At 36.4% G+C, this 27643-nt stretch overlaps 1 protein-coding gene across 2 annotated transcripts in view; it reads right to left on the reverse strand.

Moving 5' to 3' along the window:
• LOC127559184 (myomegalin) overlaps window positions 1-18785 on the reverse strand; it is a 260227-nt gene extending 241442 nt beyond the window's left edge. Inside the window, exon 1 of one of the 2 annotated variants that reach the window (XM_051992866.1) lies at window positions 18428-18499. Coding sequence is in view for 1 of the 2 variants with exons in the window: in XM_051992864.1 (XP_051848824.1) it covers window positions 18428-18666 (239 nt within the window). In the remaining variant the exon portion in view is untranslated. Of the gene's footprint in view, window positions 1-18427 lie in introns of both variants that reach the window. The other variant, XM_051992864.1, reaches the window with a different exon arrangement.
• Window positions 18786-27643: the final 8858 nt, after the last annotated feature.

Genomic DNA, 27643 nt, shown 5'->3' on the forward strand with positions numbered 1-27643 from the left:
AACAAATTAATTCCATCGAAAGCAGTGGTATGTTGGAGTCAGTTTTTATGGGCTTGTGAAGATTGTTAAATTTTCTGTGTGAGCATGAACATCTCAGAAATTGGAAAACTCTATAAATCAGGCTTTGGTTTATTGTGTTATCGATTGTCAGAGCAGAGAGAAGAGGTAGTCAGCAACTACACCCCGACCCTATGTGAATTATTGCCTTTTTGTATATTCTATTTTTTGTTTTTTGCATTTAAAAAATATAAAAGCTCTCCTTAGGTCACTTGTGGCTCTAGACAGGCCACATTTTTGTCCACTCCTAGTTTAGATTCAAGAAAGTAATGGAAAAAATGTTAATAATATAGGTTAAACTTAGAAGGATGTTATATGTACATTCCCCCCTTCTACTCCCTACAGAGCAGATGGTTAAATATTTACCAGCATGAAGCCATCTATGATTGAAAAGAAAAGGACATATTTAGAAAAGACTTGAACAAGTATTTAAATGGCTTCTCAGCAAGGTATTTTCTGCCTGGGAGTCTGATGTCCTTAATAGATATGACTAAAATTGAAACATTACATAAAAGACAAGGAAAAAGGTAGATCTGAGACTGGGAAAACTATATGAACTCTGTACACTTTGGGAATCAGTTGAAAATTGTAGTTCTACTAGAAGTGTAAGGGCCTGGCTTTCCATGGACTGTGGCACTTCAGATCACCTAACCCAGGAAAGCCAGGGGTCCTAGAATCAAGAATGGAAAGGGGTCCTTGGAAAGGTAAAAAAGATTTGAGACAAGAGAAGAGAAGTGAGTGGAAATGTCAACCCCTTGAGACTTAGAAATACTGGTTTCACAATCACAAAAGGAGGGCTTTTATATTTTTTAAATGCAAAAAACCCCCAAAAAACAGTATACAAAAACAGGCAGTAATTCAGATAGGGTCTGGTATAGTTTGCTGACTACCTTACTTATCTGGTCTCATCATAATTTCAATCAATTGGTCAATAAATGCTTGCTATTTTCCAAATATTGTGCTAAATTCCAAGATGCATTTAGAGTAATGGATCTTCTCCGGATTGAACTCAGAAAGGAGCTTCTGCAAACCTTTCTATTCGAAGGTCACCTGAGGAAAGGAAATACAAGGTTTCAAAATCTAGAAGTGGAAGAAAACTGACCTGATATGAATAGGTTGGGTTTAGAAATCTCATATACAAAGACAGTATATACAAAGTTTAGAAATCTCACAAAGACAACTGGCGGGGGTGGGGGGTGGGGGGGGAGGATGATAAGCAAAAGACAAGACTTTTAACTGTAGGCTTCCATCTCAGGTAGCAAGAAATGAATGTGGAAAAACCAGCAGACACCCTTTTTAGAGGAATATTTAAAAGTGAAGAGGGAGGCAAGGACAATAATTAAAAAGACCATTAATCAAACCAGTCCTCTGAAAGGGGCAGAAAGCAAAATCTGGAGGAGGGTGAAAAGAAAAACGAGAAGAGCACAAGCTTTTAATTATTCCAAACAACTGACAGTACAGAGATGGTTGACCAACCAATCTGAAGACTGGAAGAAACATAAGAAGACCCCTTCAACAACTGGAGCCAGCTACATGTAGTAGTTGCCAAGTCCAGTAATAAGGCAGCCCTGAAAAGTGTCCTGATTAATCTAATCGAGTTGGGAAACTGCAGCCAAGAGATTCTGTTCTCTAAGCCAGGAAATGCTAAGCAAAGGATTTGCAAGAAGTGAACTTGGTAGAGGAAATGATTTATAGCAATCACTCTTAGTCTACTTTCTCCAAGGACTGAGGTAGTAATCAGTGAATCAGATTTTATTATGAATTTATTATGTGTCAGTTGGTAGGGATACAAATAAAAGGCAAACATCTCACAAACTAAGGATAGTAATGATGTGTTTCTAGTTTGAAATATTTTGTAGCTTAGTCCTTATTATACCTTTTTAATATATATTTCTTTGCAAAGCTAATTGATGTTAATTGGTTAATTACTATTGGAGAGATGTTAATTGATTATTGACATTGAGCAGGATCAGATAAGGGCTCATGCTCAATAGTACAAAAATACTCTCAGATCCACAGGTTAATCACTAGGACTCGGAAAAGGAGGGACTTTTCTATAAAGACCCCACCTGTTACTGCAGGTTAATTACTAACCCCAGAACCTTTATGATATTTCATTTCTGATAAAGCTTTTCCCCTGCCCTTTTCTTCCTCATCTTTGTGCCTCATCTCCCTCTAAGTGCTTAGAAAGAATAGAGATATGTACAAAGACATAAACATCTTCCTGTCAGACAACCTACCACCATGGTACTTCCCCTTATGCCAATTAGACTTTAAGAAACCATACCCTGAAAAAACTAAATCATTCTTTTTTTAGCACTCCCATTAACACTTTTCTGATGGGTAAAAGCTCACCCTATTTAGCCAGCTTAGACCTCAACCATGCTTTTCCCAACCACCTTCTTATAATTTTCCCTCTTCAGTAAATATAATGGGTCATGATTTCCTCTTGTTCAGGAGAGTCAACAAATCTATAGTACTATTGTTTCTGGGAAGGACATGTCATATAATCTTATGGTTCTATACACTTTCCCTGTGATTTCCCAGTCTAGAACATATTTTCTTTTTTTTTAAATTATAATAATAACTTTTTATTTTTCAAAAAGATATACAAAGTAACTGACTATATCAATAATCAAAGTAACAGAAATTATATGATTATATCAATAGATGCAGAAAAAGCATTTGACAAAATTCAACACCCATTCCTATTAAAAAACACTAGAGAGCATAGGAGTAAATGAAGTTTTCCTTAAAATGACCAATTCATCTATCTAAAACCATCAGCAAGCATCATAGTTAGTGGTGATAAACTAGAAGCATTCCCAATAAGATCAGGGGTGAAACATAGTTGCCCACTATCACTACTACTATTTAATTTTGTATTAGAAATGTGACCTTTAGCAGTAAGAGAAGAAAAAGAAACTGAAGGAATTAAAGTAGGTAATGAGGAAACAACCTTATCACTCTTTGCAGATGATATGATGGTATACTTAAAGAGTCCTAAAGAATCAATTAAAAAACTACTAAAAGCAATGACCAATTTTAACAAAGTTGCAGGATATAAAATAAACCCACATAAATCATCGGCATTTCTATAGGTTGCCAACAAAGTTCAGCAGCAAGAGATAGAGAAATTCCATTCAAAATATATGCAAAGTTAGTTTCAACATTCATCCTTGCAAAACCTTCTGTTCCAAATTTTTCTTTCTTTTTCTCTACCTCTCCCCTCCCCTTGGCAGTAAGTAATTCAATATTGAATAAACATGTACAATTCTTTTAAACTGAACTTATATTTCCACATTTATCATGCTGCACAAGAAAAATCAGTTCAAAAGGGAGGAAAATGAGAAAGAAAAAACAAGCAAGCAAACAACACCAGCAACAAAAAATAAAAATACTATGTTATGATATACATTCAGTCCCCATAGTCCTCTCCTGGATGCATATAGCTCTCTTCATCCACAATTCTATTGGAATTGTTGAATTGTTGAAAAGAGCTGATTCCATCACAGTTGATCATCATCATCTTGTTGTTAGTCGGTCCAATGTTGTCTTGGTTCTATTCACCTCATTTAGCATCAATTCATGTAAGTCTCTACAGGATCTTTCTGAAATCAGCCTATTGATTGTTTCTTATAGAATAATAATATTCCATACATTCATATGCCATAACCTATTTAGTCATTCCACAACTGATGGGCATCCACTTAATTTCCAGCTCCTTGTCACTATAAAAAGGGCTACTACAAACATTTTTGCATATGTGGCTCCCTTTCCCTTTTTATGATCTATTTGGGCTATAAACTCAGTAGAGACACTGTTGAATCAAAGAGTATACACAGTTTGATAGCCCTTTGGGCATAGTTCCAAACTTATCTCCAGAATGGTTGGGTCAGTTCACAACTCTACCAACAATATATTAGTGTCCCAGTTTTTCCACATCCCCTCCAACATTTATCATTATCTTTTCTTGTCATCTTAGACAATCTGAGAGTTGTGAAGTGGCATCTCAGAATTGTCTTAATTTGCATTTCTCTAACAAACAGTGATTTAGAGCATTTTTTCATTTGACTAGAAATGGTTTTAATTTCTTCATCTGAAAATTGTCTTTGATCATTTATCATATCCTTTGATCATTTACCAATTGGAGAATGGTTTGTATTCTTACAAATTTGAGTCAATTTTCTATATATTTTAGAAACGAGGCTTTTATCAAAAACACTGGATGTAAATTCCCCTCTTCCCCCCAATTTTCTGCTTCCTTTCTAATCTTGGCTGCATTGGTTTTGTTTATACAAAAACTTTTAAATTTAACATAATTAAAATTATCCATTTTGCATTTCATAATGTTTTCTAGTTCTTCTTTGGCCATAAAATCCTTCCTTCTCCACAGATATGAGAGGTAGATTAGCTCTTGTTCTCCTAATTTACTTATAATTTCATCCTTCATGTCTGAATTATGAACCCACTTCAACCTTATCTTGGTATAGGGTATTAGGTGTTGGACACTGCCTAATTTCTTCATACTGTTTTCCAATTTTCCCATCTTGGACATCCTTTACAAATATATTGTTTCACTCTATTAGAATGGAAGAATCAAGGCAAGGACTGTTGTTTTCTTATATTTGTATCCTGTTGTTTAACACCAGATCTGGAATTAATAAATGCCTTTTCATTCATTCATTCCATTCATCAACTTTTCTCCCACTTTAAAACTGCTTTAGAAAGTATATTAAAGTGGGGTGACCTAGAACCCCAGTTGAATGTAAGCTCCTTAAGGTCAGAGATAGTTAAGGAACTATTTTGCTTTTTTTAAGTTGATAATTTTTTTTCAGTTACTAAGCATTTGTTTTTTCCTCCTCCTATCTTTTCACCCCACTTAAAAAATAAATACAAAACCTTTGTATCATATAAACATAATCAAGCATAACAAATTCCCATATTGGCCATGTCCAAAAATGTGTTTCCCATTCTGCATATTAGTCTTGTCCTCTATTTAGCATGAGGAAGATAGCATTCTTCATCATTAGTTCTCTGCACTTATGGCTGATCAGAATTCTTAAAGGTTTCATAACTCTTCACTGTTAACAGTATCAATATTTCAATTTAAACTATTTTAGTTTTTCTCACTTTATTCTGCATCAATTCAAAGTCTTTCTGGGTACCTTTGAAAGTAATAGAGTATAATTGTTCAACCATTCCCAAATTGATGGGGCCTCCTAGTTTTGAATAACTACTACAAAAAAGCAGCTATAAATATTTTTATACATATAGGACCTTTCCCTCTTTTTTGATTGCTTTGATGTATAGACCTAGTAGTGGTATGTCTAAGTCAAAGGTCATAGAGTTTAGTAACTTTGGGGGCATGACTCCAATTTGCTTTCCAAAAATATTGAACCAATTTACAACCCCATCAAAGGTGCGCCAATATTTCTTTTTTCCCACAGACCTATCAACATTTGTCACTTTCTCTTTTTGTTCAACTTTGCCAATCTGATGAGTATTAAGTAGAGCCTCAGAGTTACCTTAATTTTCAGTTCTCTAATAACTAGTCATTTGAAGGATTTTTGTTCATGTGGTTATAAATAGTTTCACGGTTTACCCTTGAAAAAATGTGGTTCATATCCTTCAACCATCAATCAATTGGGGAAAGACTCTTATTCTCGTAAATTACTTTTTGCTTTTGTAACCCCAGGATTTATCATAAAGTGTCTTCCAGTGTAGACTATTAATAAATGTGGAGAGTTGAGAACATCTGAGCTAGTGTCCCTAAATTGGACTTTACATTGAAACTACAGTAGACTGTCTTGCTGATGGATTAGAGCCAGGTGAGACCTCTTTATGGCTGAGCAGCATGGGTTCAGGCAGGGTTGTGGGAGAAGCAAGGGAACAAAGAATGGTGGAGGAGGTCTGGTATTTCCTGAATGACTTTTCCTGTGTGTCTATTTATGTTCCACTGTGTTCTTTGTGTCCCTAGGGAAGTCATGTATCAGGTGGTGTTGCAAGTACCTGAGATGTCAGGCGCAGAGCACAGCAAAGAGCAATTATGGCCCTGTCACAAGTTCAACAGCAGCTGCTTTCTTGACAATAGCTCCTGAGTGTGTCCATATTATGGCTAAAGGACTTGGTCAAAGGATACAAAGATGATGAACCTTGGAAGGTTTTCTTTTCCCCAGAATCATAGAAAGGGCTCCTGAGGTCATCCAGTCAATCCACAATTGAACAGAAATCTCTTCCACCATAACCTCAAGTGTTTTTTCCTTGTCTTCCTATGAACACCTCCAGCGATATGGAACTCATTGCCTTCCAAAGCAACTCATTGTACTTTGGAACAGCTCTAGGGAGGGGAAGGTTTCCCTTATATTCAATTAATCTGGGGTCCCAGAGAGCAGGACTAGGAACAATGGGTAGAAACTGGAGAAGCAGAAGTAAAAAAAAAAAAAAAAAAAGGAGAATCTCTTGTAGCCTTTACCAGCTCTTCTTCCATTTAAAGGGAGCTGGTCAGTCTTCTCCAGTCTTAAACATCAACTCCTTCCTCCAACTGCTTGTCTTATGGCAACTAGATGGCATCATAATGCATAGGGTGCTAGGCTTACTTTGAAGAAGATCTGAGTTTAAATATGGCCTCAGACATTGACTAGAAGGATGACCCTAAGCAATTCACTTGACCTCTGCTTGCCTCAGTTTCCTCATTTGTAAAATGGGGATAATAATAGCATCTATCTCCAGGATTTTTGTTGTGGGGATCTAATGAGATAATAAATGCAAAGTACTTAGCATATTATCATTATCTCCAGTTCTCTCAATATCCTGATGTCCTCCTCCCTCTTAGTTTCTAGATTGTCAATGTTCTTCCTTAAATGTGATGCCTGGAATTTAATACAAAACTCAAAATATGATCAGAAATAGTCAGAAAATAGATCAACTATCCCCTTCCTCCTTCTAGGTACTAAGAATATCTTACATGAAATACTTAAGGATATTTCTTGAACACAAATCCTCATATAGAATTATTTTTTAAATACAGTTATATCTCAATTGAAGCAAACCAAAACACGAATATCTTGATAAACATACATCAATGAGTTAGAGGGAAATTATTAACACTACAAAATGATCACTAGAGGATCCCTTAAAATAGTAAATTCCATTGGTCCATTAAAAATCCCACATTTTTTCTATAACACTTTTTTGTTTAAAATTTTGAGTTCCAATTTCTATCCCTTCTTCTTTCCTTCCCCAAATGGTAAGCAATCAGATGTAGGTTATACATCTACAGTTATGTAAAATGTTTCCATATTAGTTGTTTTGTACAAGATTTGGATAATAGAAAAAAAATTAGAGAAAGAAAGTGAAAAATAGCATGCTATCTGTATTCAGTCAATATTAGTTCTTTCTCTGGATGCAGATAGTATATTTTATCATTAGTCCTTTGACATTGTTTTCATCTCCCACATTTTCAATGAACACTTTTACTGAGCAAAGTATGATAGCATGAAAAACACACACAAAAAAAATTCCTCTTATTTCTGGCCCTAGAGATCAACAAAAGGTGGCAATAAATCAGAAAGAATGATGAATTCTTGCCTCCATGGTCCTAGAATGAAAATGTAAATAGAAGGTATATATTCCATTCTATCTACATCTCATATGTCCACATCCATGATGGCGGAATCATATATAATCCCTTCTAATCTGTTTGCCCAAAAAGGAAAACTATCTGAAGATAGTGAGAGCAATTTGGTTTAGAATTTGAATGTGTAATTTATCAATAGATCTGAACCAATAATGGGATAAGTAAAGGGAAATGGTATGAGTAAAATTAACTATAAAGGCCCTATGAAGGAAGACACTATCTGCATTCAGAGAAAGAACTGATAAATAGAAGAATACATAAGAATGATTGACATATATATATATACTAATATACAGATAGATAGATAGATAGATAGATAGATAGATCTGAGTCTGATGGTAGCCATCTCTAGGATGGAGAATGGGGAGGAAAGAAAAAAAAGAAAAAATATTTCCATGATAATTTTATTATACATTTAAGAGTAATAGCAAGTTATATCTAATAGATATACAGTTTCATGTGCAATTTTTTTGTTCTTTTTTTTTAATTTTTATTTAATAATTACTTTATATTGACATAATCCATGCCAGGGTAATTTTTTTTTACAACATTATCCCTTGCACTCGTTTCTGTTCTGATTTTTTTCCCCTCCCTCCCTCCACTCCCTCCCCTAGATGGCAAGCAGTCCTTTATACGTTGGATATGTTGCAGTATATCCTAGATACAATATATGTTTGCAGAACCGAACAGTTCTCTTGTTGCATAGGGAGAATTGGATTCAGAATTTTTTTTGTTCTTAAAAAAAGGCATGGATACCTAGAACCTAAATATCTGTCAGGAGGTAAGAAGTTTAAAAAAAGACACATTTAAGTTATTCATAGGTTCTTTGTGTTAAAGGGAATTTTATGTCATTTAATCCAAACCCTTTTTAATATTTATCCTCTCCTCAACAGTATAATTGAAAGGAAGATTTCTACTTCAGAGGAAATTCATCACCTCATAGCAATTCATCCTATGACTACCAGCTCTAATTGTTAGGAAGTCCTTCCTTACAATGAGTTAAAATTTATTTCCTTACACCCGTTGTACACCTCCTGGAACTTACATACCTCCTGCTCAGCATTCTAGAATGACCGCCCAACAAACAACCCAATAGAGATCTACCAACTCCTTCTACTGTGCTCTCTGGAATCCATAGGCAACAAACTTACTTTCATGTTAAACTGTTTCCTTTCTTACTCTTTTCATTTTCTGGCACTCACTGAGACTTACCCCTCTCTTGATGACATGGTATTCCTGGCCCCAGTTGCTAGCATTCATTCCCAACCTAGAATCACCAATGCTTCCATCCCCATTGCCACAGACATTCTCTCTACCACTATTATTCAGTGACTTCTTTTCCTTTGAGACTCAGATAATCAATATTTATTACTCAGTCAGGATTTTGGTGACCATCGTCTGCCAACTCCCAGGTCTTTCTCCTTTCTTCCTTAGTTCAGTGTTTGATTTCTGGTCTTTCTTCACTTCCCAACTCTTGCCTTCCTACTAGGGAATTTCAACATATACATTGACATGCTCTTAAACACCTAAGTTCCCAGTCCCTCAATTTACTTATTTTCTATGATCTATTCCTCAACAACACATAGTTATCTACTTAATCTTACCATCTTTCATAAATGTTCCATATCTGTATTCATGGATCTGAAATTCCCTTGTCTGATCATAACATTTTATCATTCCCCTATTCCATTATCATTCCTTACAACCTCTAACACTGTTTTCTATTATCTCTACAATCTCCAATCTTCCACTCCATTCTTTCCCAAGTTATCATCCTTTCACATCTCCCTTCCTAATATAGATTCACTGGAGAATCAGTTTAACTTGATATTAATTCTACTGAGTCCTTTGGCCCCTTATCCTACTGCTGATCTTGCTCTGCCAAGCAAATCCCTGGATTATTTCCAATATTTGCTTCTTTTGCTCCTCATGCTATTACAGAAAGCTGAGAAAAAAAATTACAGGACTATTAAATGAATCCACTATAAATTTATGTTATATAATTTGGTCCTTACTGTGCCCACCCACATTATTGAATGTCCTCCATTCAATAAATTTCACTGGCCCCTTATTTCCTCTAAAATCAAACATAAAGCCTTCTGTTTGGCTCACTTTTATATCTGGCCCTTACCTGCCTTCCAAGGCTTTTTATACCTTCTTCCTATTCACATTTTCAGTACACTAAAGTCCAGTGACACTGACCTCCTTTCTATTCTCCTGACTCCAAGTCCAACAACACTATGTTCACTGTATCATCTGACATACATAAAGGACTTTGCAAACCTTAAAGCATTTTAGTACAGAATTTTTTATTTGTTTTGTTTCTGTGAGGCAATTGGGGTTGTGATTTGCCCAGGGTCACATAGCTAAGTATTAAATGTCTGAGGTTGGATATAACCTCAAATTCTTTTGACTTTAGGTCCAGTGCTCTGCCCACTATGCCATCTAGTTGCCCCCTTCATTTGAAAAATTATCAGTGAGCCAGAGCAGAGTTCAAGGCACCACATGAGTGCCATTAGTTAATACCCTTTCTTCCACAATCAAGAGTCAAGATTAGGTTCACTAATGCCTCTCTCTGGCAGTTTTTTGTTTGTTTGTTACTGTCATCTCTTTGCTTCTCTGAATTGGAACAGCAACTCCACAGCTGAGGCTTTAGAAAAGGACAGTTATTTTTCATTATTTCTTGCCCTATTCCTTGAAAGTAGCATATTCCTCAGGTTTTAATGATTTATTGCTATGTGCTGGAAGGAAATATAATAATATTTGATATTTATAGAGGGCTTTTAGGTTTGAAAAGTATTATTATATGCATTATCTTATTTGAGTCTCATAACAACTTATGAAATAAGAACTGTAGGTTTTATTATTCTCAGATGAGGAAACTGAGGCTCTAAGAGTAACTTGCCCATTGCACACAGTCAGTCAACAAACACTTATTAAGTGCTAAATGTATGCAGAAATACAGGGAAACTTTGGTCGTGAAGGTTCTGAGGACCAGCTCCCAGACAGATGTGACAGCAGAATGATCATAAGCATAAAACCATTCCCCTTCCTGGATCTCCTTTCAGAGGATTCTCCATAGTTGAAATAAATCCAGACATTCAGGTGGAGTTTAAGAATGCGCTACCAAATACCTATACTAGGCAGTTTAGCTGAAAAGCAGAAGCATCTCTCTTAGACAGCAAACCTTTGCGAATTTTGATAACCATCTGGACAACATCCAAGACATCTGGACAACTTCCAAAAAAATTGGACAAATCCAAGATCAATAAGTTGTTTTATAGCTTGACTTATGCCTTTAAGTAGTCATCTTTTAAAAACAAAGTTCTCTAGAAGGGTAAATCTATCCAATGTAACTGTCCCTGTGGGTGTGTTCCTGATTGCCTAGGGCTCTAACCTTTAAAGTCCAAGATTTTTTTCTGCTTGTCTGAGTTTGTGCCCATAAAGGAGCTTTAACAAATGTTAACACTGGCCTAAACAGGCAGATCTTTCTTTTGGATTGCTGAGTTTCTGCCCAGATTTCCACCATCAAAGGCTCCAAAGAAAGTAAGTAGAACTAAAAGTGATGGGAATTTTGCTGAATAAAACTCTTTTAAAAATATGCTAAACTGCTTATTCAGACTCCATCTAGAGGAGTCTGGGCCACACTGGGGCCAGGTATCTGATGAAGTGAGAACTTCTTATGCTATCTATCTATACAGCCATAGTATCAACTCTACTTTTACAGGGTGGATCAGGCCCCCGAGGTATTGGGGGAAATCTTTGTACTTGTTTCTATCTTCCAAGTGATTATCTCTGTAAAAGTTAAATAAAAAAGAAACTATTGCTATCTAAAGGGCAGTAAAAGACTACTTTAACTGATGGAGGTAGAGAAGGAAACCCACCAATGCCTTTAGGATATTAGGAGCCGTAAGGGCAGGTGACTGATCAGTCAATAAACAGGTATTAAACACTTCGGAATGGGCACTATGCAAAGCATTAGGGATACAAAAAGGTAATAAAATATAGTCCCTGTCTTCTAAGATCTTACAATATAATGGGGGAGACAATAAGGAAACAAACATATATAAACAAGCTATATAGAAGATAAACAAAAAAAAATTAAAAGAGACAAGGTCCTAGAATTAAGAAAGACTGGGAAAGGCTTCCTGTGGAAGATGAGATTTTGATTGGGACTTAATGGAAGCCAAAGAAGCTAATAGGTGGAATTGAGGCATTCCAAGCATGGGGATAGACAGAGAAAATGCCCAAAGTCAAGAAATAAACATGGAAGATAAAGAGTCTTACATAAAGAAGAGCAAGAAACTTTGCTGAACTGGAGAAAACATGAAGAGGAGTAATATATAATAAGCCTGTACAAAGAGATTAGCGTCAAATTATGAAGAGTTTTAAACGCCAAAAGGGAATGTTTAGATCTGATCCTGGAGGTAAATAGCCAATTTCATTTATTGAATTGGGGAATAATATAATCAGACCTGTGCTTTGTGAAAATTACTTTGATGAACAAACTAGAGAGGAGAAAGACTTGAGAAAGAAAATCAATTAGGAGGCTACACCAAGGAGCTTGAATTAGGGTGATTGTGGTATAAGTAGAGAGGAGAGGTGCAAGTGATGTAGTGGAGGACTACTCAACAAGACTTGGCCACTAATGCGATAAGTGGAGTGAAGGAGAGTAAAGGGACTAGGATGAGTCTAAAGTTGCAATTCTGGAGAACTAGAAAGACGAGAATATCTTTGATGGAAATAGAAAAGTTCAGAAGATTGGTGGGTTATGGGAAAGAATAATAAATTCATTTTGGATGAGCTGGGTGTGAGAGAAAGACATTCAGTTCAAAATGTCTGAGAGGCAATTGGTAACACAGGCCTAGAGCTCAGGGGAAAGACTGAGATTGAATATATCAATAGATAGACAAACAGACAGATAATTAGATAATTGTTCGGTCATTTTTCAATCATATTTGATTCTCTATGATCCCTTTTGGGGTCTTCTTGGCAAAGATACTAGAGTGGTTTGCCATTAGCTCATCTGACAGAAGAGGAAACTGAGGCAAATGGGAACACACAACTAATAAGTGTCTGAAGCCAGATTTGAACTCAGGAAGATGAGTCTTTCCTGATTTGAAACCCAGTGCTCTATCTACTGCGCCACATTTAATAGAGTAATGTACACAAACATATGTACACATATGCATACCTATGTATATAGGTATATATGTGTATGTAACTATATGTGTAGATATGTGTGTGTGTGTGTGTGTGTGTATGTACGTGTTTATACTCTCCTAACTGCCCCACAAGAATGAAGCTCTTCAAGGGCAGATATTTATTTTATTTTTGTCTTCATTATCTTTAGGACTTAGCAAGTACCTGACACCAAATGAATGCTGAATATATGTTTGCAGAATTAAATTGAATTGAATTTATACTGAAATTTAAGGAATGAGAGGTAACATTATCATTAAATCATTCTGCCCATCATGCTACCATAATCTTCATAGAAAGTCCACTTAATCACTAGCAAGGTCATTGTTTTGATTTCCTTCTAAAATTAAATTCAGCCGGAAAAGATTCTCTTTATTAATATTAAGGTTATGAATTCAGAGCAAAATACTTTAAGGTTTCAGAGTTAAGGTTTACCTAGCAATGTGAACTTCAGCAGATGGAATGTGCAACAATATTTTTGGTAATTAGGATGTTGCTAAAATATGTTATCACTTCTGTCTGCATCCTATGTGCAACAGAATTTATTATGATCATTTTTGCTTGTCTTTTTCTCTAGTTCCGACTCCCTAAGAAGGTGTCTTATGATTATAAATGTCGTATCTATCTGGTCGCTCGTGTGTGTGTGTGTGTGTGTGTGTGTGTGTGTGTGTGTGTGTGTATGTGTGTGTGCCTATACATATCTAATGGTTTGCTGTAATTCTTTGTCTCTTGTCTGAACACTGTCCCAAAATCTGTCCAAAAGCATGCAATGCCCTAAAAATATACCATCCTTCTACCTTTTTGCACACTCCATAATAAATGTTGGCTTGAACTTCAACACCGAATATGCAAAGAGGGTATCTAATGCTTCATTTTCAGGATCAGAAAAGAATAGGATTATTGTGCATTTTATACTTTCTGAATCTATCCTTTTATATCGAATGAATTTTCCTGCAATGACCTCTAATGTTTTTTTAAACCACTTGAGATTAAAGAAAAACGCAAAGAAATCTAATTTTAAGTTATAGAACTCAATCTTTAAGAGCTGATGATCTTTTGAGATAGATGGAACTAATTCACAAACATGACATACTTCTCCAACTTAAAAAAAAAGATGAAAAGAAATGCCATTTAAATTTTTAAAAAATATATTGATATCTTTTGTCTTGTACATTACCTTCATTTCTGAAAATATCCTTCCATACTACCCTAGCTGGTGAGTAAGCTACAGTAACAAAGAAACCAAAACAAAAAAGGCTGTTCAGCAAAATGAACACGAGTCTGGCAATCAGTGCAATGCTGTACAACAATAGAGCTTGAGCTCTGTAAGGAAGGGAAGAAGATACATTTTCTCGTTTTTTTCTCCTAGGAACAAAATGGGGGAAAAAAGGAACTATTCACAAAGATGGAAAATTGGTTAAGATGAATCATTATGAAATATGACATTACCCCTTCTGGGGCACTAACATGCTCTGATCGATAAGCACCAGTAGCTAAGTTGGCACTAAAAAGAGATTTAGAAGGAAAATGAAATCCTAGTCCTTACTCCACTATTAACTAACTACCTAAGTGATCTAGTATAGTATAGGACCTCTCTTTGTTAAAGGAGAAGGCTGAGTAAGCTAGGTGATCCCTCAGGTCCTTCTCCAGCTCTCATTTTCTGTGATTCTACTTTTGGTTCTGGTTAGAGGCCAGAAATGGACTTTCAGCTCCTAAATAGTCCAGTCAACTCACCAAAACAATTGGGGTTCCTAAAGGCAGCCCATTTCAGCAACATAATTTCTCAATTCACGGCTTATGGAAGATCTAAGAGCATTTCAAAAGATAGAAAATCACTGATACTTCCCTTCCCCCCATAGTGTGAATTTATGGATTATTCAGGTCAAATTTTTACTCCTACACTGATACCTAGGAGACTGCTGGACTATCAGCTGTTACATGTTTAGGAAATGGAATGAGATTTTAATGCTAGCCTAATAAATAAAAAAGTAAATTTATTCCTTATAAACATCATATGATCCAAAGTATTCATGTAAATTATTTTTTAATAATCTGTTAGTATAAATACATTGTTCTTCCTTTTACTAGAGGGTGTTAACATTTTAAAAGATTACACTTGGACATTCATTCAAGAAGGAAGAAAGAAAGGAAACAAATATTTCCTAAATGGCTTCTATGAGGGAGGCACTGGCTTTATACAGGCTTATACAAATGTTATTTCATTTGATCCTCAAAACAACTTCTGAGATAGCTGCTATTATTATGCCCATTTTCCACTTTTAATACCTCTCTGGTGACATCACAAGAAATTCACAATTAAGGTTTGCAAAAATTCATTAAGTACTTTTACTTCAATGAAAATAGGTCATCAGAAATATGCAAAGGATTTTAAAAATGCACACATGACCAAAACACACAAAAAAATTAATAGTGTACATGGTGCATAGAGCTCTGGGCCTAGACAAGAAGATCTGAGTTTGAATGTAACCTTAGAAATCAGCTGGGTGATCCTTCCTAGCAAGTCACAACCTCTGTCTGCCTAAGTTTCCTCAAATGCAAAATGACTTATGAGATTTGAAATCAGAGTACCAGGCACACAGTAAGTGCTTAATCTATGCTCAGTAATTGAATTTGAGCTCTACCATTTATTGCCAGTGTGACCTTGAAGAAGAAAGCTCATCTCTGTTTATTTTAATCTTCACATCTATAAAATGATCATTTGTAGATCATATTTTAATTCATATTAAGCTCTAACAATTAATCATGTCAAACAGCTTCTGTTAATGTGTGTGTATGTTTCATAAATATAGAGGTAGCTAGGTGGCCAGGCCTGGAGTCAGGGAGAGTCATCTTCTTGGATTCAAATCTGGTTTCAGACATTTAGTAACTGTGTGACCTTAGATAAGTCACTTTACTCGATTTGCTTCAGTTTCCTCTTCTATAAAATGAACTAGAGAAGGAAATGGTAAACCACTCCAGCATTTCCTGCAAGAAAACTCCAAATTGGAGTGACAAAGAATCCTACATATATCACTATAGCTTTTCATAAATCCATATTTCATAAATAGTGACATATTTCAATTCTTTTTGAAAAAGTAACTGTTAAGGGCTAGAGAAATAGTCAGTTCAAGCTCTTTGCTTTATCTTTTCAATGGCACCTTGTAAAACTCAGCTGAGGGTATGACTCTACCCTGTGGTTTGCTACCAAAAGAACCAGGACTTTAAACTAAAATGAGTATCAAGAATTGTAGATTTAGAATTGGAAGGGACTTCAAAAGTAACTTAATAGAGCCCAATATTCACTTAGTCCAACACACACACACACACACACACACACACACACACACACACACACATATCCTCTGCAGATGAGGAATCTGATGGCTAGTGAATTGTCCATATCCCACAGGGAGTAAATGTCACAGAAAGGATTTAAATACAGGATCCCTGATACCAAACCCATCACACTTTCCACCAAACCACACTGACTCCTATGATAAGAGCTAAGAAGAAAAAAGAACTCGGAATTCCTCTGTACCAACCCCCAAATTTTGCAAAGGAAACAGGTCCAGAGAGATACCAAAGTTCATAATGATGGTAAGTAGCAGAACTCAAATTTGAACCCCAGTCCTTTGATGCCAGATTCCACACTAACCAAATTGCTTAATACTGCCTCCCCCAAAATGCCATCCCACCAACTCTGCATATGACCTTTAGATGAAGAGTTTCATGCTCTACTCATAAAATAAACTAGGAATTAATTATACAGTTTAATAGACAGGTAGACAGAAGTATTATCAGGTCAAAAGCCAGTGTTCTATCTTCCAATTTTGCCTATTAATATTGTATCTATTGTATTTTAACTTTTAAAGTTACATTCCAAGTGTTTCTATCAAGATTAAAAGCATACACCTCAGGATACTCAAGAAACCTTAGAAATGCGTATTCTGATAGACTTTTTTGTTGTTCAGCTTTTTCCCTTAAAATCCAAATTGTTCTAGGAAGCACTTCCTAACACAGGTTAGAAAATTTCAAAAAAAATTTAAAAACTGTGCTTGAGAAAGAAAAAAAATGAGCAAAATACACATTTCTGGTTACTTACTTTAATTAAAGAGCAGGATAAAAACATCCTTTAGTGATATTTATGAAATTTTCATCTCTTGGTTTCCTGAGATTTAAAAAAGGGTTCTACTAAATATTATATATTACATGTACTAATATATATGTATATAAAGATGCACACATATTTTCAAGTATCGACTAACTTTTTGATTTTAATCATAACTTATTTGAAGAATTTGAAATTTATGAACAAGTCAAACAAAAGATATCTCAGCAAATCTAGTGGGTAATTTTTTAAAAAACCCATTTGCTTCACTTAATACTTTCTTAGCAACAAACTGAAAGGTTTTCTTTTTTTAAATATACATATGGGCTTAGGACACGTGCCTGCTCTTCCAGTTCGAAAACTGATATTAGTGACAGCTTAAAAGTAGAAGAATAAATAGAGTCCAGGGTGTTGGGATAGATTGGGCTACAGTTTATTAAAAGCTCAAAGTGCTAAACCCAGGGTAAGTGTCTAATAAATACGAAGTCGCAGAGAATTAGATCTGGAAAGGACAATTGAGATCATCTGGTCCCCCCTTTTACCTTTGAAGACAACGAAAGTGACTTGTCCAAGCTTGCATAGCTAGTTAATAGTAAAGCTGGGCCTAAAAGTCAATTATCCTTGTTGATTAATTGGAATAGATGGCATTTCTTATTATCAATGGAAATGCTTCCTGGGCAAAAGGCAACAATCCTTCCAAGCAACGATGGCCAATTTGAACCCCGGCAGGGGATCCGCCTCCCAAGAACCCCTGGTCGAACAAAGAGCACCAGGAGCCTTAGGATTAGCGGGTACGTTTTGAGCACCAGCCTCCCCACCAACTAACAGGCTCAGTTTGGCACTAGCTCAATGTGCTCTTCCTCATGTTGGGGAAAAGGAGTCTCGGTACCCGGGAGGGCTATTGTTCCCACCCCAAGCATCCCAATGAGAAATTCCAGAAGGAAGGGGAGCAAGAGAAAAGCCACACTCTTTCAACTCTTTCCACACGGACGTTTTCCATCTTTTACACTGGGTTCCCGTACCTCCACCCCACGTGCCCCACCTTCCCTGCCAATCTTTTCCCCGGGCATCCCTCCAGTGCTCCGTTCAACCTCGACCTTGTCCATCCTGCCAGTCTCAGCCGTTGAAGGTTGAAGAAGGAGGCTAATCTTGCCCAGGGTCAAGTGCTGCCCAAGCCACCCCAGCATCTCCTCGGCCTCGCCCACGCTGCTCAGCCCCTGGGCTCAGCATCCTCCCGTGGCTCATCCTCTGCTCTGTCACCCACCCGTCCTCGCCTCCTCTCTCTCCAGGCGTTTCCAAATCTGCGCCCCTCGCCCCAGCCCCAGGGGGAGACTCGGCTCTCCAACAGTGCCCAAGCCTCGCACCGCGACCCTCATCTGGGGCGGCTCGGCCTCCTGGCCCTCTTTGCCCGCGGCGCTTACCTTCTCCTCGGCGGGGCCGCTGCCAAAGCCGCCGCCGCCGCCGCCGCCGCCTCCTCTTCCTCCTCTGCGGCCGCCGCCCAGCTCCAGTCCTGGGCTCTCCGCTCCCGCTCCCGCTCCCGCAGGGGCTGCGATGCCAGGGCTGATGCCTGAGCGGCGTCCCCCGGGCAGTAGGGAGCATAGTGCGCCCGGCGGGACGCCCGGCAGCAGCAGCAGCAAGCTCCTCGGTTCGGCCTCTTCATGGACAGGGAGTTCAGGTCTTCTCTACGTCCCCTGCCCTTCACCTCCTTGCCTGCGCGGGCGGTTCCCGTCGGTGCCCGAAGCGGGAGCGAATCCTCAGGGTCCCAGTGACAAGCCTGGGCTCCCACCAGCGCAGCCCCGGACAGCCCAGCCAGCTTCTCTCAGCCCTCCCTCTGCCACCTGCCCCGCCCAGACCGAACTCCCTGCCCCCTCCCTACCTCCCGGAGGCCGCTCCAACCTCCCCTCATCCTTAACCCCCAAGCATTGTACCCCCTATTTTTAGCTCCACTCATCCTCCTTTAACATTCCCCCTCCCCAACTATTCCTCTCCACAGCTTTATCTGGGAAGGTTTGATGTTGCATATGTGGGAGATCCCACCTTTTCTTCCCTGAACCCTGAAGTACTGGTGCCCCAAAACACCAACATGGTGGAGGGTGGATGGGAGATTCAACGTGCATGTGTCATCATTATGGGGTGCTTGCTCCCCCTAGATGGCTCTGACACTTCTTCACCTGTTCTAAGCCATCCTCCTAAGGTATTCATTCAATCACCTCCTAGCACAGCACTGTCTTTATGCCCTCCTTCTTGCCATCTTTCCTCTGTCTCCTCTCAGGTTCTAGAGACTATCAGATCCCATCAACTGTTCCATGGGAGTTCAGATCACAATCTGGGGATTGTGTCCTATCTCTGGAGTGACTGCTCATTGGATGGATTGTCCTTTTAAAACTACTTCTTCTCTCCCTCATTTAAATTTTCTCTTTCGCAAAAATTACTTCCTCAACATCTCATTTTGTGTATTCTCTTCTATATAATCCCCTAAATCCTCATAGAAAATCCAATATTTACACCCTGAATAAGATTTTCTCAATACCAGTGTCCTTTCTCTTCCTCTAAGTTCAGCTGTAGCTATTCTTCCTCCCATGTGCCCAGTCTCTAAATCAGGTACCCCGTATCTGTTATCCAAGTTTTCTTCTTTCGTTCTTAGGACCCACCTCTTTTTTTCCCCATCTATCCCTCTTCATTGCTCTATTCTTGAAACCTTTTTTCTGATAAACTCTTCAATCTTTTCCTCCTATTAATTCACCTGATATCTAGGCATGATCTACTTCTCATAGTTCATAACAAACTAATAATAGATGCAAATTATATAGCATTTTTGAATTTTACAGAGTACTTTAAATATGAATACTCTAACCTGGGTTATCCATGCCTTCCATCCCCATGCACCATTATGCACACTTTGAACTTGCAGATTGCTCTCCAAAAGGACAACTACATCCAAGTTCAGGCTGCTCTGTGGGTCCATAATATTAAATAGATAGCTCAGGAACTGAATCTCAGAAAGGTTACATGACTTGTTGATGATCACATAACTAATGAGTATCAGAAATGTTATTTCTAGCGTAGGACTTAAAATTCCAGCACTTTCGTGAATATACCATGAATGTTCTTAGTAGAGCAAACAACTGATCAACCACTATCCAAACCCAGCAACATTTTAAATCTAAATTTTACTTAATGGTAGAAATAAAACCTACACAAATATTTTAAGGCTCTCATTCAGAGAAACAAAAAAGAAGTAGTAGAACCCATTTAGTCCAACTCCCTCATTTTATAAATGAATTCAGAAAGGCTAACCAAATGGCCCAATGTCATACAGATAATATCAGATATTGAACTCAAGCCATTTCATTCCAAATTCAGCATTCTTTCCACTATACCATACAGCATTTTAAAAAAATGTATATATTTTCTAACCTCTTTAGACCTTGAGTATGTTGATATTGAATATATTCAAGGATCAAAAGAGCTTCCAAAAGTATAGTTATCAAATAATAGGGTGGCATTCCCCCTTTGAGAACTCATCTTCTTGAATCTCTCCATTTTATATATGAAGAAACTGAGATTTACAGAAGTGAGGTGAGCTAGTTAATAGGAAAATGAACAGAATCCACATCTCTAGCCTCCTTATTCAACACTCTTCATGCTAGGCAAATATTCTGCACAAAGATGATTGATTAATTGCTCTTTTAATGAATGAAAGAATTAGGTTGAATTATCATGGCTCATATTTGACTGTTATCTCATGGGGACTGATCATATAACTTTGTCATTTAATTTTTGTCTGCCTTGGTTTCCTCATCTATGAATTTAGTGGGTTGGATTAAGTGGTTCAAGCTCATCTATGACATCACAGCATCCACTTATTATTATTATTTTGTGTGTGCCACAGAGTTCTCTTCTTGGCCTTCTCTTCTCTCCATTTAATATTTCACTTGATGGTATCATCAGTTTCCAAATGGATCCAATTACCATCTCTATGCAGATGTTTCTCAGATTTATTTATCCAGCCCTACTCTCTCTGCTAACTTCCAATTTTGCATCTCTAAATGTCTTTCAGACATCTCAAACTGGATGTCTAGTAGGCTTCTTTTTTTATTATAGCTTTTTATTTACAAGATCTATGCATGGGTAATTTTTCAGCATTGACACTTGCAAAACCTTTTGTTCCAATTTTTCCCCTCCTTCCCTCTATCCCTACTCCTAGATGGCAGGTTGACCAATACATGTTAAATATGTTAAAGTATATGTTAAATACAATATATGTATACATGTCCATACAGTTCTTTTGCTGCACAAAAAGAATTGGATTTAGAAATAAGGAATTAACCTGTGAAAGAAATCAAAAATGCAGGCAGACAAAAATATAGGGATTGGGAATTCTATGTAGTGGTTCATACTCATTTCCTAGAGATCTTTCACTGGGTGTAGCTGGTTCAATTCATTATTGCTCTATTGGAACTGATTTGGTTCATCTCATTGTTGAGGAGGGCCATGTCCATCAGAATTGATCATCATATAGTATTGTTGTTGAAATATATAATGATCTCCTGGTCCTGCTCATTTCACTCAGCATCAGTTCATATAAGTCTTTCCAGGCCTCTCTGAAATCATCCTGCTGTCATTTCTTACAGAACAATAATATTCCATAACATTCATATACCACAATTTATTCAGCCATTCTCCAATTGATGGGCATCTACTCAGTTTCCAGTTTCTGGCCACTACAAAGAGGGCTGCCACAAACATTCTTGCACATACTGGGTCCCTTTCCCTTCTTTAAGATCTCTTTGGGATAGAGGCCCAATAGTAACACTGCTGGGTCAAAGGGTATGCACACTTTGATAACTTTTTGAGCATAATTCCAAATTGCTCTCCAGAATGGCTGGATGTATTCATAATTCCACCAACAATGTATCAGTGTCCCCGTTTTCCCACATCCCCTCCAACATTGCACATTATCTTTCCCTGTCATTTTAGCCAATCTGACAGATGTGTAGGGGTATCTCAGAGTTGTCTTAATTTGCATTTCTCTGATTAATAATGACTTGGAGCATCTTTTCATATGGCTAGAAATAGTTTCAATTTCTTCGTCTGAGAATTGTCTGTTCATATCCTTTGACCATTTATCAATTGGAGAATGGCTTGATTTCTTATAAATTAGAATCAATTCTCTATATATTTTGGAAATGAGGCCTTTATCAGAACCTTTGACTGTAAAAATGTTTTCCCAGTTTGTTGCTTCCCTTCTAATCTTGTCTGCATTAATTTTGTTTGTACAAAAACTTTTCAATTTGATATAATCAACATTTTCTTTGGTCATAAAGTCCTTCCTCCTCCACAGGTCTGAGAGGTAAACTACCTTATGTTCTAATTTATTTATAATCTCATTCTTTATACCTACATCATGAACTCATTTTGACTTTATCTTGGCGTATGGTGTTAAGTGTGGGTCAATGCCTAGTTTCTGCCATACTAATTTCCTATTTTCCCAGCAGTTTTTGTTAAACAGGGAATTCTTATCCCAAAAGCTGGGATCTTTGGGTTTGTCAAACACTAGATTGTTAAAGTTATTGACTATTTTGTCCTTTGAACTTAACCTATTCCACTGATCAACTAGTCTTATTTCTTAGCCAATACCAAATGGTTTTGGTGACTGCTGCTTTAAATTATAATTTTAAATCTGGTACAGCTAGGCCACCTTCATTCGATTTTTTCATTAATTCTCTTGAAATTCTTGATCTTTGTTTTTCCATATGAACTTTGTTGTTATTTTTTCTAGGTCATTAGAATAGTTTTTTGAGAGTCTGATTGGTATAGTGCTAAATAAATAGATTAGTTTAGGTAGTTCTAGTAGGTTTCTTAAAGTCAACATATCCAAAATTGAATTCATTACTTTTCTGCACAATCTTCCCTATTACTGTTCAGGGCACCACCATCTTCCCAATCCACCAGGCTTGCAACCTAAGTGTTATCCTTGACTTCTCATTATCTTTCACAATTCATATTCAACCTGCTGTTAGGGATGTCATTTTCATCATTGCAACATCTTTTGAATTTACCTCCTCTTCTCAGTCACTGCTACTATCTTGGTACAGGACCTCAACTGGTTGGTCTATCTTCCCCCTCTTCCCACTTCAATGCCTCCCTTATTCAGCCCCCAAAGTTATTTACCTAAAGCAAAGGTCTGATCATGTCACCTCACCCACTTAATAAACTCCAGTGGCTCCCTGTCACTTCAGGAATCAAATACTAAATCCTCTGGCATTCAGAATCCTTCATAACCCTAGTCCCACTTCCATTCCTCAGTTAACCATGTTGACTTCTTAAATTTTGCTTTTCACTCTGTACTCTTTGATCCAGTTTCACTGATCTCCTGCTGTTCCACAAATAAAACAGCTCTGTCTCTCATTCTGGAGACTTTCATTGGTTTTCTCCATAACTGGAATGCTCTTGGTCCTCATCTCTATCTTCTGGCTTCCTTGAAGTCTCCACTAAAATATGATCTACAGGAAACATTTCCCAACTTTTCTTGATTCTAGTGCCTTTCCTCTTATAATTATTTCCAATTTATCCTGTATTTGGTTTGTTTGTCATTTTTCTATTAGATTAGGAGCAGGAACTGTTTTTTATCTTTCTGTGCATCCATAATGCTTAGCACATAGTACTTGGCATATAGTAGGTGCTTAATAAATGCTTATTATTAATTTTTAGGAGTGAAGGAGCAATATAGGTGACTCCTCCTGAAACTCTTCCTACTGCCCTCTACAGATGAGGAAGGAGAACATTACAGCTATGGGGAACAACTGACATAGCTGACTTCCTTAATGTATCCTTCAAGCTCTAGAAAGGAAATAGAACAGAGTAAAGTAAGCAGAAAGACTGAGTTTTCATTCATTCAATTAATCAATCAATGTTACAAAGAAGCTATGAGCACATGGAAATGCTAAAAGAGAAAAGTAATCTAAAAGCACAGTAGTGAAGTGTGCAGGATACTAAGGCATAAACAAGTGGGGGTGAATGATACACTTTACAGTGCTCTACACCTGGCTCCTGGGCCCAAAACAGCTGTCAGATTAAAAGCAGCCAGAATTAGATTAAAATGTAATTGAGAAATATTTGACAATAAATAAAAACACATTATAACTGGGGAAAAAGGAGAAGAGAAGAGCCAGTTGTTGACTTATTATCTTCTACATTAGATTATGAGCGCCTTGAAGGCAGATTTTTAATTTAATTAATGGTTTTTAATTCTTTTTGTATTTGTATTTGCTTAGCACAGTGCACATAGTAGGCATTTAATGAATATTTTTTGACTGACTGATTTTTTTCATGTTTTTACAGAATGGTAAGATGCCTAGAGATGAGAGCACATGAATATTGCTCAAAGGAGCTCGATCAGTTTAATCTTGAAAAAGAGAAAACTTAGGAAATGATTGACCAATAGTCTTCAAATTCCTCATTATATTGTAAGCTTTTCTAAGAGTTTTTTAGCTGTCTTCTAAGACAGAGATTGCTTTTGCCATTCTCTGTAACCCCAGGGCTTAGTAAAGTGCCCCGTACACAGTAGACACTTAATAAATGCTTATTAACTGACTAAAATATTTGAGGAACTGTTATGTAAAACAGGGATTTTTATTTATTTTTTTATTTATATTTTTTCTTTTCTCCAGAAAGCAGAAAGAGGACCAAATAGATGATGAAGAGAAAATTCACTTTCTGACAATTAGAACTTTTTTGAAACAAAATGGGATTGCCTTAGGAAGTATAAAGAGTTTTCCATCATTGGAGGATTTCAAACACAGGCCAGATGATCAATTACTGGTTATGTTGGATAAAAAATCCTTTGTGGGTGAGGGCTGGTTGATAAACTTTATTCCTCTATATGTGGAAAGGATGGCTTTTCTCCTTGCTTAGATTAAATTGTGTCCTTCAACTTATCCTTTTAAGTGTCCTCCAGGAACTTGCTGAGTAAATCATTCTCTTTCTTTCATCTTCACTCTTTCCCTATCTACTGAATCTTTCTCCATTGGTTAACAAATGTGTTCAAGTCTGCCACATCATTAGGAAAACCTTAGCTTGTCCCTGCCATTCACTCAAGCTATTGTCCAATATTATTTTGACTTTTTATTACTAAGTGACTAGAAAGACTCATTTACTCTCACTGCCTAATAACACATGACTTTTCAATCCCTTACAACCTAACTTCCTAACTTAAAACTGTTCTCTTCATACCTAAAAGAGAGTTCTCAAATGCTGACTTTTTAAAAACTCTTCATCCTTTCTAAGTTTTCTGAAGCTTTTATAATAATGTTGGGGTATAAAATGATTTGCCCAAAGTCACATAAATAGCAAATAGAAATGTCAGAACTTGAAACTCCCAAGTCACATTTAAAGTAATTACATTACACTATACTTTCTCAAATGTGCATTGCTCAACATCAGTAGTGACACTCGGGCCTAAACAGGTTGCCTAACTCTATTCTCTATAAATAGTGCCTAACTGTACTCTGAGAACACTAATCAAGTCAACACTACTATTCCTAGAAAGAATATGTCAATCAATTACATGCTAACTCCATTCATCTGACTTTACTGACAAAATACTACTCCTTGGCTACCAATTCCCCATATAGGTTGTCTTCTATTAGAGTGGCTCCTATTTAAGGGTTCATGATTATGGCCCAAAAGGTTTGCTCTAAAAATGATTTAATGGCATCTTAAACAGAAAATAATTGCCCAATTATGTTTACAAATATATTTTTCCTCTGTGACAACAAGCATGTGCATATTTGAAGGGTGATAGGTATGTTTCTGCATCAATCTAAAACCATCAAGATCATGTACACAATTTTGATATTCATGCAGCAATTACATCAAATTCTGACTGCTTCTGGCTAAAAGAACATGTTCTTGTGATTTCTCTACCTGTTATTAAATTGTTTACAAACTGCTACTAGGATCTGACATTCAAGCACAAAACAATTCCCAGTGGATGGTCAGAGGTTATATACTCATTTATAGTTTGTACATTGCTCTAATGTAACTCTGATGTTCCTCTCTGTTAGCATGTAATTATCATACCTTTAATCTATGTAATCATATGCTAAAGATATTAACATTAAAGTTTTTGCAGAGTAACTATCAGACTAAATATCATGATCATTGGGTACATATATTTTGTCATGTTGAAACTATTACAATCACAAGTATTCTGCAGAAACAAACGTTATATTGTCTCTCACTGAAGCATTAAGATTCTTTTCAAATTTAAACTTATCCTCTAGCTTTATTACTTGTTATCTAGCAGATTTTCAAATAACATGATTGGCAATATTGACCATTATTTCAACAGAATTTCTTAGAGCATAGTTGTATTCTAATGAGATTTTTTTTCCTTGTATGATTAGTTTATATGTAAAGTGTTAAAAATGAAGCAATATATACCATTGAACTTACATACATTTATTATGTAATAGAATACTCGTTATAAGTTGATAGAAAATTAACTATTTTATTACTAGCTCTTCATTTATATCAATTGGTTAAGTGGCTAAAAATTAAAAATAAATTTCCATCTTTCAGAAAAAGAGTATGTAAAAGTTCTTTATCATTTTCCACCACATATTTGGGTGGGTAAGCATTTTCATTTTATTCTTATTTAAAATAAAAATACAGAAATAAATTTAATGCAGGGTGAAATGTAAAACTATTTGTCCAGTATCAAGCCAAATAATGCAAAAAGCTCTAATTATAAAATAATTATGAAAGTTTTATATATAACATTTTATAAGAATTAAAAGAAGCTATTCAGCAAGTTCTCATATGCTTACTATTATCTGCATGAGTCATAGTAAGTTATATATAATATATTTATTGTTATGTTAAGGCTCTTCTAAGTTGTAACTTATTTCATTAAAACTTATTTATTTTCAACAAAATTTATAAAATAAATTTAATATGTCTTACAGGTAATAATAGAAAGCATATGAAGAAAAAGAAAGCCAAATACTTAACAGGAAATGCAATAACAAACTTAGGTAAATTGAAGTTTTCCCTGAAACAATAACTTGTATTGAAAAAATCTTATGGCTTTCTAATAGGAAATAAAATTTAAGAGGTCATAGGGCATCAACTGCAGGCAGTTCAGAGTTTAAGTGATATTACTAAAGGCCAGATTATCTGATGGGTTTGAGAAGATCCCTAGCCTGTGTCATATAAGCCTATAACATAGTGATAGGAAAGGAAAGGAATCTCTTACACAAGTCATCAAATCTCTACAAATATCTGGCTTTGCCACAGAATCAGAATCTTACACCTAATCCTCAAAAAAATAAAATAATAAAGTTAAAATAACTTCATTTTAGTAGCATATAGGATCTCATGACATTGTAAATTAATTCAAATTGGTTTTTATGGCATAGAAACATAGGGGAAAATATTTATCTGAAGTTCTCACTCTTCCTCTCTTCTAATAACTTAAAGAGGAGTCAAATGGAGATCACAACTTTATGAAACTTTTGTGAAAACTGATTTATCACAAGGCAAATGAACATGCACATGAAACCCTAAGAAAGAACATAGAGTTCGCAATCCATACAGAAGTTTACGTATTTATGACAGTATAATAAGGGGAG

The sequence above is a fragment of the Antechinus flavipes genome, chromosome 4 (genome assembly GCF_016432865.1).
Source record: "Antechinus flavipes isolate AdamAnt ecotype Samford, QLD, Australia chromosome 4, AdamAnt_v2, whole genome shotgun sequence".
NCBI lineage: Eukaryota > Metazoa > Chordata > Mammalia > Dasyuromorphia > Dasyuridae > Antechinus > Antechinus flavipes.